This window comes from Peromyscus leucopus, chromosome 3 (assembly GCF_004664715.2).
Source record: "Peromyscus leucopus breed LL Stock chromosome 3, UCI_PerLeu_2.1, whole genome shotgun sequence".
NCBI classification, from domain to species: Eukaryota; Metazoa; Chordata; class Mammalia; order Rodentia; family Cricetidae; genus Peromyscus; species Peromyscus leucopus.
The window spans coordinates 70,274,551-70,294,361 of NC_051065.1; the positions used below are offsets into that span (position 1 = coordinate 70,274,551).

The 19,811-nt window shown below is 38.4% G+C and overlaps 1 protein-coding gene across 2 annotated transcripts in view; it reads right to left on the reverse strand.

Moving 5' to 3' along the window:
* Skap2 (src kinase associated phosphoprotein 2) overlaps positions 1–19,811 on the reverse strand; it is a 162,798-nt gene that overhangs the window by 58,807 nt on the left and 84,180 nt on the right. For both annotated transcript variants that reach the window (XM_028864148.2, XM_037203754.1), the window contains exon 5: positions 466–543. In XM_028864148.2, coding sequence (XP_028719981.1) covers positions 466–543 — 78 coding nt within the window. The remainder of the gene's footprint in view (positions 1–465; positions 544–19,811) is intronic.

Here is a 19,811-nt window from a genome sequence, read left to right on the forward strand (position 1 = left end):
AAATCATAGCACCACCCCCAGATTTCGTTTTATTTTGGTGCTGAAAGGAGACCACCTGGCCAAGGCACAGTTACCAAGGCCAATGGAGAGGGAACGCTGAAATGAGTAACAGCAGATGAGATGCCAGGCTGTTCTGAACCATAGCAGGCCAGTGTGTGCTAATGGTGAGAAACTCCAGCCTTGAGAACACAGCCGTGGCCTGAAGCTTTCCCAGAAGATGTAGGACATTGCTCTTGAATCACTTACAAATACTCCAGGTTGTACTGAAAGCCAGACCTAATGCTTTGCTAGTAAACACTAGGCAAAACGAAAGTGGCCTTTCATGTTTGGATAAGGTCACCCACACTTTCTTCATCCTTTAGCTGCCTAGAGAGAACACTGCTTCCATGAGTATGCCACAAATACATTTTATTTTAGGATGGAAAAAAAGCCAGCTTTCATGTTGTCATTAGCCCTATGGCTTACCTTTTCTGCGTTTTTCCAGGTAGCCGGCCTTTAGGACAAAAGGAAGGTCCTGAGCTGCAATTGGAGGAAACTGGTTTCCTGGAGGAAGCGAGAGAAAGACAAACCGGTGGTAATTCACTTCGGCAAAGCATGCTGACCTCATCTCATTATTTCAGTGTACCTTTAATTGCTGCAATTACTCAATCAGATCGGGCAGCCTTGCTTCAAATCCATCCCATAGGCTCCCTTCTCTCCTCTTGTAAATCCTGGGTTAAAAAAAAAAAATTCTTGATCCTAAATACAGATGCAGTATATGCTGCAGCTGAGTTATCTCAAAAGGGTGATACTTTCAATCTATATTCAATAAACACAGAACTATAACAAATAAACACAACAAATCCCAGCTAGAGAGGTGAGGAATTTCAAATGAACCACAGATGCAGCTTTACATTTCTATTGGGTTGGCTCTTCAAGAATTTAAATGCCATCAACTTTTACCTGTCTATTCTTACTACCATAAACTGAGAAAGTGATTTTTTCCCCAAAATGAAATACAGTATTTGTTTCTGAGTCCACATCAAATTCTCTCTCTCCCATCTGAATTTACAGAGCAACCTTAAATCAAGAGGGTATGAGTCTGCTTTATGCTTTAGGATTTTATATAAGGCATTTACGAGTCTAAGACTAGATCATCAGATAGAAGTAGCATAAACAAACAGTAGACTTCTATGAAAAACTTAAAGATTAAGCTGTAAGTTAAAGTCAGAAACTCATGGGAATATGTGACAAGTCATTCAGTAACTTCACAGGTGTCTTAGAAAGTTCCCCAGCTCTTTACAAGAGTGATAACTAGATAGACAGACAGTCAGTCGACAGATAATAAATAAATAAATAATTTTTAAAACATCATACAGAAATTATATCTAAGGGGACAAGTTGGGTCAACCATTAAGTTAACTAAGGTATGGTGGAACACCTGCATCTCACTGAGTAGCAGGACCAAAGTCTTTGTACTTTCATTGGGCAAATATATTACCATAACACAAATGTTCTCTGGGGCCACTGAGATGGCTCAGCAGGTAAGGGTGCTTGTTACCAAGCCTGATGACCTGAGCTTGATTCTCAGGAGACACAAAGTGGGAGGAAAGAACCAGCTCTTGTGGGTTGTTCTCTGACCTCCACAGGGTGTGTGGACACATGCACAAATAAACACAATAAAAATTTAAATGTCCTCCAAATTTCAAGAGGACAACAAGTTATTCTGAAGGGAAATACTTTATAATTTTTAATATTGTATGTGTAAGAGTCTTCTGCCTCCATGTATGTCTGTGCACTATGTGCACAATAACACTGATGGACAGAAGACGGTGTGGGACCCCCTGAACTGGATTACAAATGACGTAAGCCCCCATGCAGGTGGTGTACAGCTGACGGTAATAAGGCTGCCTCCAGCACGCTGCAGAGCAAACAGGTCACTTTGTGTCCTCATCCTTCAGCACAGCTTACCGCCAACAGGATCAAGAGAATATCCTGGATCACAGCAATTTTTAAAAAGCTTGAAATATGACTTAAAAATCAACACAAGTTCTGACTTCTTCGTTCTACATTAGCTTCTCACTCAGTTTCTTCTCTTGTACGAACAGGTATCAAGGGATCAGAGGGATTCAAAGACCTTTCACAACAGACATCTCGGATTCATTTCCTTCTCATATTTTTATGAGAAGGTTGGTGGCCAATTTAAATACTAGACTTGTGAGGAACCTAAAACCCCTTTCACATTTTTACCATTAACAAGTCATTATGCTATTGTGGGCCTCATCGTTCACATTTTTATAGTTGTTCAACCTTGACTTCATGCAATCCCTGCTAAGTTTCTGAGCGTCTCCTTTGCTGACTACAATTTTCGTTTTATTGCTTGGCATTTATATAGTCTCCGACATGAACACTAAACCTTTCAGCTAGCATAATCTTCCCACCGCCTTCATACCATTAAAACTTCCCGTTTAGATTGGAAAGGAAGAAGGGAGGTTTTTAGACTGTTCTTTGCCCATGTGCTCTTTCACTGAGTCAAACCTTGGTCTAGTCAAATACTGTCACCGCAGGATGAGACTGTTTTCCTTGAAATGCAAAAAGTTAAGGATAAACTCCTCATTAATCAACTGCCCCCACCAACACTAACAAAGTACCTATGGGCTAATCCAAACCTTCTATTAAAATACTATTTTTATTAATGCTTGAGAATTTCATACACTACATATGATCATATTCACCACCTTCCTATCTCCTTCCACATCAACACACACCTCCTTTGTGTTTTGTTTTTTTAACAAATTTGTGCTGCCCAAATACTCCTGGGTGTGGGGTCTGCCCTGGAGCATGGCTGACCAACCAGGAGCCACACCCTTAAAAAGCTGACTCTCCCTATCCCAGCAGCCATCCACTGTCAACAGCTCCTCAGCCAGGAGTGGGGGTTTGTGTCCACTACCCCACCCAATCTCCCATGGAGAATTCTGTCTGGCATGAGCTCAGGCAGGTCTTGGCATACTGTCACAGCCACTGGTGAGTTCATATAAGCACTGTCCTGTCATGTCTGGAAAACACCATTTCATTGTAGTAAAAATGAAAAGAAAAAAAAAGAAAATTATAGGTCAATCTCTCTGTTGAATATAGATGAAAAAATTCTCTTAAACCTAATTCAAGAGCACATCACAAAGATTATTCACCACGATCAAGTAAGCTTTATCCCAGAGATGCAGGGACCGTTTAATATATGTAAATCAATGAATGTAATCCACCACATAGATTCAAGGACAGAAACCACATGATCATCTCATTAGATTCAGAAAAGGCTTCTGACAAAATCCAACATCTCTTCATGATAAAAGTACCAAGAATCTAGGGAACCAGGGGACATATCTCAACATAATAAGGACAATACACAATAAGAACCCACAGCCAGTATCTTGCCAAACAGAGAAAAACCCCAAAGTATTTCCACTAAAATCGGGAACAAGACAAAGAGGTTCCCTCTTTCCTCTCCTGTTCGGTACGGTGCTTGAAGTCCTAGTTAGAGCAGAAGAACAGCAGAGCGAGATAACGGGGCACAAATAGGAAAGGAAGAAGTCAAAGGGTCTGTATTTATAGGAGATATAGTGCTACACATAAAATACTCCACCAGAACACCCCTACAGCTGATAAACATATTCAGCAAAGTAGCGGGATACAAAATTAACACACAAAAATCAGTAACCTTCCTATATACCAACAGCAGGCACACTGGGAAAGAAGTCAGGGAAACAGTGTCATTCTGAATAGCAAAAACAAACAAACAAAAACTAAAACAAACCAACAAAAAAGCTTGAAATAAATCTAAGTGAAAGACTTGTACAATAAGATCTTATCCAAATCCTTTTAAATTCTTCGCTTTCACACAGTCCACAAATTGAGGGAGAGAGTGCTTCCCTTATCTCTTCTACATTCCCATGATGAGTCGGGAAACAGGCCTGGTCGTTTGGTAAATAAACTCATTTAAAAAAAATTCACTTAATGCTTGTTTGATATTTGATGCACATCATATAAGGCTTCACTTTTTGGAGACTACCACCTCATTCCACGTTGAGAACACTTTTCTACTCATCCATTCACGAATACTTGTCTAACTTTTCTTAAGAAATGGCCTCAGAAGTGCTCACAACCCTAGGCAACTCCAGTTGCAGAGGATCCAACGTCCTCTTCTGACCTCTGTGGGCAGCAGGCATGCACACAATGCATGGACATACACACAGGCAAACAGACACACAATAAAATAAAGAAATCCTAAAAAGACACCCTGTTCCTGCAAATCTATGACCGACACGAGCCGCTTAGCCTCTCTGAGACTCAAGTTTCCTCATCTAAAGCATGAAAAGACTCAGGTCAAATCAACTCTAAAGCCGTCTCAATTCTAAGACTCAAGAATATACCCATACCCATGTTGTTCTTGTGCTTTAACGAGGACTAGTCCAAAATGTCGAACGTGCAACCTCTTCTTCCCACATCTTCTTCTAGGTAGAGCAATCAGTGATTTCTCTTATAGCTAACACAGAAAGAACTGCCTTATATCATTGCAAAGGCTTAATTTCTATATCAAATCTTAGCCTGAAATGTCTGTAAAATAAAGTAAGCACATAAATTAATTTTTATATTCTACATGGGTAATTTGGACTCTGAAATCATCTGACCATGTTTTGGGTAGCAAAAAGAAAGCGATCACATACTCAATGGACGTATCAAACAGCAGCCTCTAGGAGACTACCTGGTGACTGAAAGGTTTCGCACGATCCCTCCCCAGAGCACACTTTCTTAACACTGTTTCTTCTTTGGGAGGGATGAGCTGTTCGTACACCAGTGATGGCGACTGGAGAGGCTACTGTGCTAACTTCCTGAACTGAACAACGGGAAAGGGTGCAGGAGCAGCTCACAACCCAGCTTAGACACAAAGATGGTCCCTTTTCAGTTCTTAGAACCACAGAATTCCCAGGTAGAATGACTGCCATCTGTTAGTGGACACTATGTAAAGTAGCAAAGCACTGTGAAAGTCACAAAGCAAAAACTGACTGCCATTGGGGTAATTCCAGTTTGCCTTTATTAACACTACCTCATGAAATGAAAATTCCAATAGCCTCAGGAGAATTCTACTATGCCCTCAATCAGCCTGTGTGTGACCAAAGAAGACAACAGTCATCCATGCTATAGCTGATGTATGCAGAAATGCTCATGAATATGAGCCAAGTGATTAAGCATTTGCTCAAGGGCCAGTCAAAAGAGTCTATCTTACGCTACATAGTTGTTTGTAGCTACTATTAATTTTCATGGATACCTACCAAAATATATAAAATTCAAATGGCAAGAGTCCAGAATAATTAAGAAAAATCTGAAATAAAGTATGTTCATCAGTAACCATGAAAGCAGCTGTCAAAAAGTCACAGGCCAAATCACACTGCCCACTGGGTTCCACTGCCTGTCTCTACCCACTTAGAACCGCTTCTCTTAATTAAGAGGATGCTCAAGCGTCTAACCAGAACCTCAACCGAAGAGTGCTGTTTCAGCAAACATGCAAGATAGGATTGCTGTCCCGCTCTCATAAAAATTAACTTTTTACTTAGATGTTAAAGATTGCTGTAAGATTTCTGATTTTTTTTTTTGGCCTAAAAATAGACCATTAAATATAAGATATTTGTAATAGATGAAACTTGTTTCTTACAGAAGTTAAAATATGACTTTTATCTTAAAATCTAATTAGTAATTTATGTAAATTCTGCAAAAAAAATCTTTCATTTGTTCTCAGGGATGATGACACAGAATCAAACACTTAAAGATAAATAGCAGGTTCACTTCAGAGACAAAAACTACTATTTTGTATGTTCATGGTATCAGGGAACCCCTATGTTCTTTTATTTTGGTCAACTAAAAGCTACATTTTAGTAACAGAGCTTTACATTTTACAGAAAGTATCTAAATAAAATTTCACCTTCTACATGGACTAAATTCTGAGCAACTTTTATATGCCTGTATTTTTTCTTTTAATATATTTTTCTTTTAATAATTTATTTTTATTTTATGTGCATTATTGTTTTGCCTGCATGTATGTCTGTGTGAGGGTATCAGGTCCCCTGGAACTGGAGTTACAGACAACTGTGAGCTGCCATGTGGGTGCTGGAAATTGAACCCAGGTCCTCTGGAAGAGCAGTCAGTGCTCTTAACCACTGAGTCATCTCTCCAGCCCCATTACACGCCTGTATCTTAACCATTTGCTCTGTGGGGAAAAAACAAAAACAAAAACAAAAAACAAACAAACAAATAAAAAAAAAAACAACCCTGAATTCAGAAAACAATAGCCTTTCAAAAGCCAACACTGTATAAGACACCAACGAAAGTTGGGCAATGGTGGAGCATGCCTTTAAACCTAGTACTCGGGAGGCAGAGGCAGGCAGATCTCTGTGAGTTCAAGGCCACCTTGGTCTACAGAGAGTACCATGACAGCAAAGCCTATACAAAGAAATCCTGTCTTGAAAAACCAATATAAATAAATAAACAAACAAACAAATAAATATAGAAGTTTAAAATGGAAGACACTTTTCCTAAGTTACAACTATATCTCCACATCCTAAAAATTTCCACAAGCACTCTAAATGTTACACAATTCCGTTTATACCATTATTGTGGGAATGTTAATACCCGTCTTCTTTGCCACACTGAAGGTGGCACAGATCTGAGAGTGCTCTGAGAACCCTGGTCAACACATCAGGCCTCTGTTCATGAGCCTTAGTTAACAGTTGGTAAGGAAGCGAGGTAGTAGATCTCACTTCCTTTTGTTCTCAAATCTTTAGGGCAAACTACAGAGAATTATTACAGGGATGTAAAAAGATAACACATAAGATAATCCCTTTAAAGGGCTGGGTATTATCATTATTTGTAAATAGCTTATTTACAATAAATCCATTGTTCTTCACTTAAAAAAAAAAGAACTACAGCAAAAATTGAAGCCATAAACCACTTAGAATAAAACCTTAAAAATTAAACACTGTTTTTGAGATGGAGTCTAACCCAGGCTGGCTTGGAATAGGTTATGTAGAAGAGGCTAGAACCAACGCTACAATCACCGTGCCGGGTGGAAAGCTAAGCACTTTTATTTCCATTCCATCTACAGATATCAGTAAGAGGAACAACTGCTACATGAAAAAACAAGTCCCTTATTATACTGATTAGGAGAAATGAAACCATATCTCAATTAACTTATTAGCCAATTATTTATTAGTGTGCATTATGTATCTTCTCCTGAATATTACCTAAAGTAGACAGTATGAAAATAAAATTGACCTTCACTGAAAAACTGTCAAAGCTATTTTAAAGGCCAGCTGTTCATGTATAAAAGTCAGAGCACAACATGCTATTCTACATCAAACACAACCTTCTCCACATCTCCACATTACAAAATTCACTCATTAAAAACAACATCCCACTATCCATAGCATGGTGACAAATAGCAGCACAGTTCACTGAAGCAGTAACTACAGCTAACATTTATTGAGGCTTGACCACAAATTAAGCACAATATTGTCATCATCTCATTTCATTCAACCACAACCTCAACATTAGTTCTGTTACCAACAGGAAATCAAGGTCACAGTAAGTATAGCCAGGATGTCAAGTCTATCTTGCAAAGCTTATAAAACCTATTTTCTGAAATGCTATGTTCTACCATTGGTGTAATAAAAGAATGTCATCTATAGAAGGTGTTATTACTCTGTGACACTAAAGGAATCATGACTATCTAACATCAATGCCTTAACAGTAGGATACTTGCAATTTGTCATGCACATAAGATCCTAGAGTATCTGTTCCATCTTCTTTAAGACAGTAGGGCAGTTTTGCTCCCCAAGCATATGAACGAGAATGGTCCCCATAGGCTCATATATTTGAATATTTGTTCCACAGTTGGTGAAACTGTTTGGGAAGGATTTGGAGGTATGGCCTTGTAGAGAAGGTGACTTACTGGGAGTGGGCCTGGAGGTTTGAAAGGCCCATCCATCCCCAATTAGCTATCTCTACCTTATGGTTGTGTCTCGAGATACGAGTTCTCCGCTATGCTCCGGCACCATGCCTGCATGCTGCCATGCTCCCTGCTATGATGGTCATGGACTCTAACCCTCTGAAACTGTAAGTCTCAAATAAACTCTTCTATATGTTGCCTTGGTCATGGTGTCTTATCACAGCAATAGAAAAGTAACTAAGATGCATAGCTTTTTAAAAACTTCCATGTTAGTTTAGAAATAGATAAACATAAGCAAATCAGTAAAGGGAAAACTTGTATTTTTGGATGGAAAGGAGGTTTTTCTGTATGCAGATCCCTCCGGCCAACTGATTAGAAGAAATTATACACAATTTGGACTTAATTCCTCGTCCTATTTGCCCATGCTTTATTTTCATACAGGTCATGGGATGATTTGTTTATTTTTACAACTATTTCATGTTTGTGTTTTAAGTTACAAAACTTTAAAATCTAAGAAAATTAGTAACTTTTATAATTTCTAACATTTTAAGCATTTGTTTTATTCATTTATTTTTCCTGTTATATACACACACAGGTTTGGGTTGGTAGGACCAGAGAGAGCAAAGTACAGAGTTATACCAATCAAGCATAGTACAGTTAGTTTATGGTTTTGGATTTGCTTTAAAGAAAGAGAACTGGTTAAAAAAAAAAAAAAAACAGCTGTCATCCTATTTGCAATTTCCAAATCAATCTCAGGAGTAAGAGGTGGTTACAGTAAGTTTGTTAGCTTGGTTTTTTTTTTTTTTTAAAGTAAAAATAAATATGTAGTTTGAAAATAATCAAGCATGAAATTATTTTATAAAAAGTAAAACAGGGCTCAGTTAGGAGTCTATTCACAGCTCTACTCTGATCACTTGGAAAGTGGACTTGATTATTAGAGCAAACCAGTCCTGATTATTGTCATGCTCAGCTACTCACGACCTGCTCCCCTAAGAAGGCAACCCCTCTGTGGCATTTCCCCTCTTTTGCTTTTCAAAGCAGTTCTGTTGGCTTGAAGCATCTTCCTTAAAATAATAATAATAAAGCCGGGCTGGGTGGTGCATGCCTTTAATCTCTGCACTCGGAAGGCCAATGCAGGTGGATCTCTGTGAGTTTGAGGCTAGCTTAGTCTACACAGTGAGTTCCAGGACAGCCAGGGCTGTTACACAGAGAAACACTGTCTTGGAAAAAAAAAAAATTAAAAAAAAAACAAAAAACAAAAAAACAAATAAAAACCCCACCAGGGGTTTATGTGTGTTTTTCCTGCCCTCCCTTTTTTCACACACATAATGTAGTCTTTTCACGTAACAAAAGGACCTCACATAATTCTCTTTGACCAACATGGGTATGAAATTCATGCATCCTTAGTTATTTTTACTATTAGTTCAGTAATATTTTACATCATACACAAACAAAGTACTTGTAGCCATCAGTACATGACACATTTAGGAGGGCGAACTGATGTGGAAGAGGTGGGGCAGGGAGCGAATCACTACATAGAGAAATGTTGAAGTTACGGAATCCGGGTGAATAGTAGTGGGAAGTGTACATATTCTTCTTGCAATTTTCTGGTTTAATTGTCTTAATTATTAAACACCAGATCAAAATGAACTGGAACTACAAATGTCATCTATATTTATCAGAAAAAGGCCAAAATTCAGCCCTAAGCTTTAGTCATCAACACGAAGCAGGAAATACAAATTTTCTGAGCCTCTGCCCATAAGGTAACCATCTCCTAAGGATACACAACTGGTTCCTGGTACTAAAATGAGAAAGGAATTTCTCCATGTGTTTTCAATGTCCTCAGCAGCATTTTCACAGTATATAAAACAAATACTTCAAAGGACTGTTTTATATAACATCATTCATATCCGACCAACAACTAATACCAAAGCAAAATTCAGTTAAAAAAAAAAAAATCTCTGTGGAGTAGAAACCCCAGGCAGCCCAGGCATGTAGCTCCTCCCAAACAGCTTTATTAAACTCAAGAGTAAGACTACAGCAGATCATGGCTGACGCCTTGCACTTTGTCCAGACCATGCTTCCAAACACCATTTGCCTTGTCTAACTTTCAGTAAGCATTACATCCCAAGCAGAAGCTTGCATGTTCCCTGCAAGAAGCCAGACAATCCTCTAATATTGCTGCTTAAGTCAAAAGCCATATTCTCTAACTATCTCAATGCAGGGATACAGTGGATGCATTTTCACTTATAAATTCACATTTACATTACATTTATAATTTTTAATGCCCTCACAGGGACATAAGCTTGGATGGATATTATCTTAATACAAAACAAATCAGCAATTGGTCAAAACCCTTTAACAACCATGTCAATCTCAGCTCATAAAATTTGTGAGTGATTTTTGTTCTGTTCTGAGACAAGGTCTCACTAGCCTGGAACTCGCCTTTGCCTTATGAGTGCTGGAATTAAAGGCATAAGCCACCAACAACCTGTTTTGGTTTTTGAGACAGGGCCTCATTTGGTGGCCTAGGCTGGCCTGGAAGTAGTGACTGTCCTTGAAATCATGCGAATCCTCCTGTCTCAGCCTCCTTAGCACTAGAACTACAAGCATGAGCAAGCATATTTAGTTAGCCTGTACAACTCTGAACTCTATGTCTGTTTCATCTGAACAGATGCATAGCACATTTTCCTGAGACTGATCTAATGCCAAATCCTTTCCGTGGCATTATGTAACTGGAAGTATAAAGTATTACTAGCCACGGAATAGTGTATTACCAGAGAATACCAACTAAACCTTCACTGTTACAGCAGATGCTTTCAGTGTGCTTTTCTAGAACCTGGAAATAAAAGCCCAGCAGAAGCTTACTTCTCATTCTAGCCTTGCCTTTAAAAGGAATACCTGTTAGCAGCCACGTGTGGGACTAACTGTAGAATACCTGTAAGCAGCCACACATGGGACTGACTGTGGAATACCTGGTCAGGAATTAAAAACATGTACTGCTCTTGCAGAGGATCCTAATCCAGTCCCCTGCACCCTGCTTGGGGCAGCTCCAGCTCCAGACATCGGACACCTTTAGTCTGTGAGAACACCTGCACCCACACGCACATACCCTTTCACTGAAGCACTGACATAATGAAAAAACATCTTTTAAAAACTTGTTTATGGAATTTGTAGAAAATGTTCTATAAACATTTTCAACACAAAATTGAAAGAACATTGAATTGATGATGCAAGAGATAAATTTTACAGATTAGCTTTGAGTAAGAAGAATAATTTTAAAAGTCTTTAGTACAGCTTTCAACAATGGTCTGAGAGACTGACATAATAAAAAATTATACATATATACATGTAATATATGTACAGATACAAATAAATACCAATTCACTAATCAAACCCTTTTGAACACCCGAAATGCACCAGACACGGAGATGGGATAAGGGATGCAGTTCCCATTCTTTCTTTGAGCTGTTCGCGATTAGCTGCTATTGAACTGGTGAAGTCATGAAATTCAGAAGGGACCAGAATGAAACAGCTGGAGGACAGGCAGATGGACAAGCCAAGAGCCATGGTGACACTTTTCTGCCACCTTAAGGACTTTAAAGTGAGAAACACTCCAACGCAGCTGTGCACTTTGCTCTAGTTTCCGACTGGATCCGACAACGTACTCCACCCTGACCCAAGCTCAAGTTTGAGGCCTCAAAGTCCAGATCCTCCTGCCTCAACCTGCTAAGTCCTGGGATTATAGGTGTGTACCACCACGCCCAGCTCCAATCACGTTTAAACTTTTCAGTCACCAACGTGAAGCAAGAACTACAAGAAAAAGAAACTGAAACAGAAGACAGCCTGAAAAGTGCCCGTTTTTAGTCAACTAATTTTGTCGTTTTTCTTGAAACTGAATATTCATGATATGCTTATCAAATGCCCAGTGCAGACACTGGTATTTATCCCAAGGAAGACATTAGAAAGCAATGATGATGTGTCTACTGTGTGGACTATCTTCCCTTAGGGCCCTGGTTAAGAGCTCTCAGACCAGAACAACTTCAGCACAAAGGGTTAACTTTTTAGCTCAAACAACGATGCCAGAGCTAACACCTAGGAAAGTGGCAGTATCTGCTAATGTGCCAGGTGACAACAATGTGGCTTCATGTAAACAGTGGTGGTCAGCCTCACTTGAAAGCCATGCCCAGGGAAAGCTCTGGGGCTCCTCTGGGAAAACACTGGAGGAGGGGCAGAGTCAACTCTGACTACTCACCACTCACAAATCTCTCAAAAAGCCAAAGAATATGCACTCACTCAAATCCCCTGAGCAAATATGGACCGTGACTTATTCCAAATCAACTAAGAACGGTGATAGATACAATACTCTATTATATATTTTTCCAAGAATTTGGCTGTAATTAAATCATATCTGTATGGACCACGATGCATATTCTCAATGAAAATAGAAGTTATATAAATTTATATAAATAATACATTCTCCACTTTCTTAATATTAAGATAAGTCATTAATTAATTAAACCAATTAGTTGAATTAAGTTTTCACCTAGGCAATCTTAAATTTCACACAACTGGGGCGGGAGAGATAGCTCAGCAGTTAAGAGCATTGGCTGTTCTTCCAGAGGACCCGGGCTCAATTCCCAGAACCCTCTTGGCAGCTCACAACTGTCTGTAACTCCAGTTCCAGGAGATCTGACACCTTCACACCAATGCACATAAAATGAATTTTTAAAAATATTTCACACAACCAAGTTCTAATGAACATTGAAAATGTAAAAAAGTTTTAAAAAAGAACCTCACAAATTCTTCAGCAGATGCTGCTATTACAATTTAATATTTGGTTTGCTTATCTGTTACCAATCTAAGAAAACGGGTATGATATTATAATTCCACACATGAGTAACTGGTAAAAGCATTAGTTTATCAAATGATGACTCTTTCAGATAATGTTTATGGGGGAAAATATTTGCATAGATGCCACATGAATTCCTGCAGATACTTAAGAAAAAGATAAACAGATCAACAGAAAAATAGGTTAAAAATCTGAAGCAATTCAGAATGAGAACACAGCCGATGTAATGACTTGCTATCCTGCCTCAGGACTCCCACCTTTACTGCTGAGTTTACTCCAGAAGTTCAGAAATCACAACTGCCTTCAGATTAGCATCTGGGGCAGGGTTTGCTAGATACCACTCAATAGGCAATCAAGCATCTCTCCAACTAAACACTACCATGGAATTCCACCATTTAACTTATGGGACTGGCAAGCACTATCAACAGTGGACAGAGCGAGAGGAGACTGTGCCTTCATGAGGTCCTGTAGACAAGAATCCTAAGAACTCAACTAAAAACCATCCTACAAAATAAACCACAGTACCTAATATGTGACACAAGAGAAACACTATCTGTAGCAGGAAAAATAAATGAAAATGTCTGTCTAGAGAAAGTAGTATTTATTTTAAATGTATAGGCATTTAAAATAAAGCAGAACTAGAGAAATATAATATAGAAAGATCTACACTATACAGGGATATCCCTAATGCTTGAGAGATAAACACAGCAACAGAATACACAAACTGATACACACTTTTCAATTTGAAATACGGGTTCTGTATTTTATGTATTCATACAATGCAGGAAAAGCACACCCAGAACTGTTCACAGTTCTTAAATCTAGGAAGTAGGCTGTTGGGGAAAGGTAAAAACATCCTCTTTATTAGAATCATGAATTATATATTTCTACATAACACATTTTTAAATAGAAAATAAAATCAGTATCTTAAGTAATTTTAATTATTAAAACCATAGCCAGACAACTACACCAATAAACATAGGAGATTTGACAATACAGGTGCAGCTTCACAGGACCATAACACAGCATGAAAACAATCAGCCTGCTCTGGGAGAACCTCCACAGAGCCAGCTGTCTTTAGTAATCCACATCTCACACATCCACACAAGTTTGCACTCTGCCCGGGAGGTGAGACTTCTTTACCATCCCTGAGGAGCACACCCCTTCCTACCACAATTAGTAGAAATTGTCCAGCTTGCCCCTGAAGACAAATCTCAACTCTCTAAAACTTTTCCAACTGTAACAATGAAAATATCTGAGGCAAAACAAAATACCTGTTCTCTTTAAAAGACTAAAGAATATATTCTTTTAGGAAAGATAATTCTTACTAGTGAATTTTAGAGTTATTTTATCTATTTTTAAGTTTTTATTTTATCTTTATTAATTTTTTTAAGTGACATGAAAGTAATGGGCTTCATTCTGGCATTTCCATACAAACCTGCCATGATACGTTTTAGTGTTTTTAATTTTTTTTTCTGAAAATAAAGTGAATTTAAATTTGTTGACATAGGTTGAACATTCCTAATCTGAAAATCTGAGTTCTAAAATGCTACTAATTCCAAACTTTTGGGTGCTACGGTACCACATGTGGGAAGTTCCACCCTGCCATCAAAACACAGCTGTGGCAGACACTACACACAATTGCCCTTGGGTTGTATGTATAAGGTATATATGAAACTGAAACCATTTCGTGTTTGGACCTGAGTCCAAGGCCCAAAACAGCTCATTACTTATGGACAAATATTGCAAAATCTAAAAGAAAAGAAAACAAGGTGGAAACATTTCTTAGTCTCAAGCATTTTGGAGAAAAGGTATTCAACTCATTTTACACAAATAACAAAATGATCTATGGTTTTTCACTCTGTCTCAACTTAAATGTCTTCAAACTCATGTGAATATGCATTAAAAATTGTGCCAGGCTTTAACTGGTATTCCAAATTCCATCTGGGAAATGAATTTTATAGCCAGGCCATAAACTTCTAAAGTCCTGAAGTTTTAATAGATATGCTGACACAATCTTAAGCATAACAGTTCTAGCAACTGCTGTGGTAATAAATCTGTCTGTTTCTATTATGCCTGTGACAAATCCATTAATATGAATGATGTCCACTTCACACAGCGCACTCCACAGCAACTGCTCAAGTTATGCCATCTCCATTCTGAGTAGCAAATCAGTAATCAATATTGGTAAAAGCAGCAGCTAATCCTTTGTAAAATCACTGCTTCTGTGATTGAAGAGTTTGCTCAAAACACACAGTTAATCCCTCTTCATCTGCTTGAGCCTTCTATTCATCCCAGCCTCTTACTGTGCTGGCTGCAGCAGATTAATATATCTCCACACGCTAAACATGACCTGACAATTGACACCGGGTAGTGCTGACAGGCTAAGCTCTACAAACACCGGCCTTTCAGGAAGAAAGGAAACTCAAATTAACGGTCAGAAACCCGAAGTTTACAAACAGGCTTACCACTGCCTCCCCAACTCCAGTGCCTGGCTTATTGAGCCCCAATGGTGTGAGCCCAATTTTGGTGTAAGCAAGTCTTCTAGCTGGCTCTAGGATAAACTAGTTTCTCATCAAGCCTGTACTGTTCCAGCCTTTAAAGGAGAGACACTCACATGGCGAGAACTACTGGGAAAATTCTCAGGTGTGAAGTCAGAGTGACTGATCCCAGCTCTTCCAAATGTTCCACTGGAAGAAACTCTCACAAAGAAAGGACCTTGGTGGTTAATACAAAGCTTTTGATGGAAAAACAGGCATTTTCACACCAAGAACTGATTACCAATATAATAAAACATCTGTGGTAACAGAAACAGATATAAACCCATAAAGCAAAATTTACTGATTTCTAATCCAATCACTCTTAAGGAAAATATTAAACGTTATTTAAAGTCCCAACATAAATTTCTGTAACAGTTATTTCGACTGAGAGACTCTATGCAACCTTAATTGAAGCTACATCAAACAAAATGCAAATTCACGTCAAATTAAGAGCATAGAGAAAAAATTATCTTCGAAGCCAAGATAAGGAATGAAATCAATTTTTTAAGACAACATAAGCAGCTCCTTTATATAAACTGCTTGTCATATCCAATTTAGGTGGGATAGCCACCAAGCTATTACTAAAGTCCTACATTTGTACTCCTCCTGACAGGCTGCAGACACCTCAGGAAGGAGAGATGTGTGCGGCAGGAAGCCAAAAGCACAGGGACCTTCGGAGAGATGCCAAGTGGTCGACACTATCATTTGCTTCAGAAATAAAGACAAGGTACTAGAAGTTATTACAAAACATGAAAATAAGGAGGCTGTGGCAATTTGCCCTCATTGGGGAAGACGGAACATGGGCAAAGCCTGTAGTTAAGGATGAAGTGGAGGGAGGAGGAGCCAGGGAACCATACCTGGCCTTTAAAAAACAAAATAAAGATGCAGGGCAGAGAATACAGCTCCATGACAGAGGGCTTGGCCGAACGTGCACAAGGCCCTGGGTTACATTCCTACCACCCAACAGGAAAAGGTTAGCAGTGAAGGGGAGAGGAGAAGGAACCTGAGTCAGGAAGGAAAACACTTCCGGTGACTGGGAGAGAGGGAACCACAGTCAGGAAGGAACTTCCTGTGTACTTTCTAACTCATCTCATCTGCAGCAACATTCCATTTCTTAACTATGCTTTAGTTCAACACTTAGCTTACAAAATAACTAAACACCAACACTGTAATTTAGAAATCTACTAACTTTAATCTTATTTAGTAACAACAGATTCATGTGTGATGTTAAATAATAAATAATAAGTTAAAATAAGAACTAGAATTTAAAATTTTAAGGCAAGACCTCTGACGTACTGCATGTCTTAGATGGTATATTGAGCATTTTAAGAGGGCAACACTAAAATCTAACCGCTTTTTAGATATTAGGCAAAATAACGTTACTCAGTTGAACTTGCTATAAAAAGAATTCTAGACATCACTAAGTCCTACAAGATAGCCAGCTCTAGTTAGCCTTGTTGAAGAAAGCTGAACAAAAAGACAGCAATACTACTAGTTCAATATTATAGGTGGTGTGTCCATGTCAAGAATATGTGGAAAATACCCAAGCAGTGAAATGTGCCAGCAGCTGAGAAGAATACATTTCAAAATTCTTTTGAACATTAAAAACCACTTATAGGCTCCAGCAAACAATGCAATTTCATGTCATCTTGAAATACTGGTAGTCCCTAGTACAATTATGATATTGGGAGCTGGGCCTCAATCTAAGTGCTGCTCAATCTAAGGCTAGAGGATCGTGAGTTCAAGGCCAGTCTGAGTAACTCAGCAAGTACTCATGTCAAAAAAAAAAAAAAAAATGCCAAGGTCGAATTATGTAGGACTTTTTAAAAATATGTCGTATAAACCATGTATTTATGCACAGTGAAATATTTTAGCTTTCTTTGAATCTCCTAATGAAACTCCTTAAAAATCTAGACTCTAGATGGTATTTTCTCTCAAACAGATGTGTAAAATATGTATATAATAAACAGGGAGAACTAAAAGATCTCAGAGAAGATAAAGCCCTATTTAAAGCAACAGTGATGCCTATAAATAGTTGATGTTTTAGATACAATTAAAGTAATTTCAGACAATAAATATTTTTAAAATGAAGGTAAATAAATTTTTCGCAAAAATGTAATTTATAACTTCTTTCAAAAGCCCTTCATGTGGGGCTGGAGAGATGGCTCAATAGTTAAGAGTGCTCAGTACACATCATGAGGACCTGAGTTCAAATCCTCATGACCTACATAACAAGGAAAGCCTGGTCTCAAGCATGCCTGTAACCCCAGTGCTGTTGGGGGCACTAACAGTGGGACTTGCAGGCCATTAGCCGATCTGAAAAGTGAAGCTTCAGGCTGAAGGAGAGACTCTGCCTCAAAGAAATAAGATGACAGAGGGCAACGATGCTCTCGTCTATCATCTGCTCAGTGCAAATAGGCATCCATATCTGTACACACACAACACACAGACCACCCACATACAAACACCTCTCTCTCTCTCTCTCTCTCTCTCTCTCTCTCTCTCTCTCTCTCTCTCTCTCTCTCTCTCTCTCCCATGCATACAAGCTTTCATGTTCAGACACCCGAGTAACCAAATCATAAACTTGCAATACATTTTGCCAGTGATAATGGACAGAGAATAAGCAACACTGGCCTCATGGTATATTTTAACTGAGTTACCTTGCTAGAACTCAAGCACCAGCTCCTCTTTAGATGAGTCTCATCGACTGAAGTTTCACATATTCTCAGAGTTATCTTAAGTCTGAGTTCTCAGGCTTACAGGTACTTTTTCACTGATGTTTTAGTAACAAATATTTTCTTACTGAACTGTCAACATAGGCTTTTTGTATTTTTAATTATGCTAATTATATCAATATTACCAAATTTAAAAATAAATTAAAAGAACAGTACTATCAAGGCTTTTTGGTGTAAGGAAATCTCACAAACCAAGAAAAAGTAGGAAAGGAAAGCGTGGTCATATTAAATAATAGTGACCAAACACCATTAAAAAATTCCTTGTGGGAACAGAAGCTATGGCTTAGCAGACAGAAGTACTTGCAACCAAGGCTGACGGCCTGAGTGTGATCCCTGGAACTCAATGTGTAAGCAGAGAGAACTTGATTGTGCTCTGAGCTCCATGTCTGCCATGGCAGGCACACTAACAAACACGCTCAAATAAGCCTAGAAGTTATTTTAATTTCAGCGTAGATACTAACATAAAAAGATACAGTCTAACTGCTTATTCAAAATTATTTCAAAATTACAGGGATCAAAGAGCATCCTTTCAGAACTCACCCCTTTGTCATGACTCAGGCCATCACAGAGGCACATTGCTCATTTGTCCTGCCACTGATCATTTTTAAGACCCATCTGGGGCAGTGCTGGCCACATTTCTCTATTGTCATATTATTGGTTTTTCACTTTATAAATAACAGGTTTCTTATGGGGAGATCCTTTGAGATGATGTAAGCATCCTGTTCTCCCTCAAACTTGCACACACTAATGTTAGCACTTGCTAGACTCAGAACTCACTGGTTCTTCTTTTCACTTAGATCACAAATAGTGATGTTTCCAGACTTTTTACAGAATACATGAATATGGCAGATACTCTTTATGTGGCAAAGCTGAAATCTAGACAAAACCTTGAAATTTGAAAATTAAATAAGGCAGAGAGAGTAAAATTGGTTCTTGCCTTGGTAGACTATAAAAACATGATTTGATCTGTGTGTGTTAATATTTATAACTAGTCAGCAACCAGATATGGTTGATATGTATATTTATGAGATATATATGATATATTTATATACCTTATGATATGTATATTTAAAATAGTATGGAATAAAAACTAGCCACAGTATAGTCACCCTTTATGGAACAAACAGCTCAAATAAGAAGGTGCCCCCTTTTACCCCCTAATCTCCATCCTGGTGACAAGATGACTCACTACCTCTAGACTTCAGTGACAAAATGAACAGTAAAGGCAAGACAGCTGTAAGCTTCTTTCTAACGAGCATTCCACACTCTAAAATCATCAACATCGTGCCATTTATGCAAAACTTTCGTTTGTTGGTTTGGTTTGGTTTGGGTATTTTGAGATAGGTTTTCTCTGTGTAATAGCCCGGACTGTCCTGGAACTTGATTTGTAGACCAGGCTGGCCTCGAACTCACAGAGATCCACCTGCCTCTGCCTCCCCAGTGCTGGGATTAAAGGTGTGCAACACCACCGCCCAGGCGCAAAGATTGTTTTTTTTGTCTTATTTTTACTACAGATACTTTATGCACCCCTTGAGGCATGTGTAACAATTGTTTTGGTAAAATTTACCAATAATATTTCAAAGAAAATAAAATCATAGTTCCTCTAAAAAAAACCCTCCTGGTTATGACTTATAACACAGCAGCCATTTTATTCTGTTGTTTATATTAGATGGTATAAATTTCATCAATAAAAGCCCAAACAGTATTGT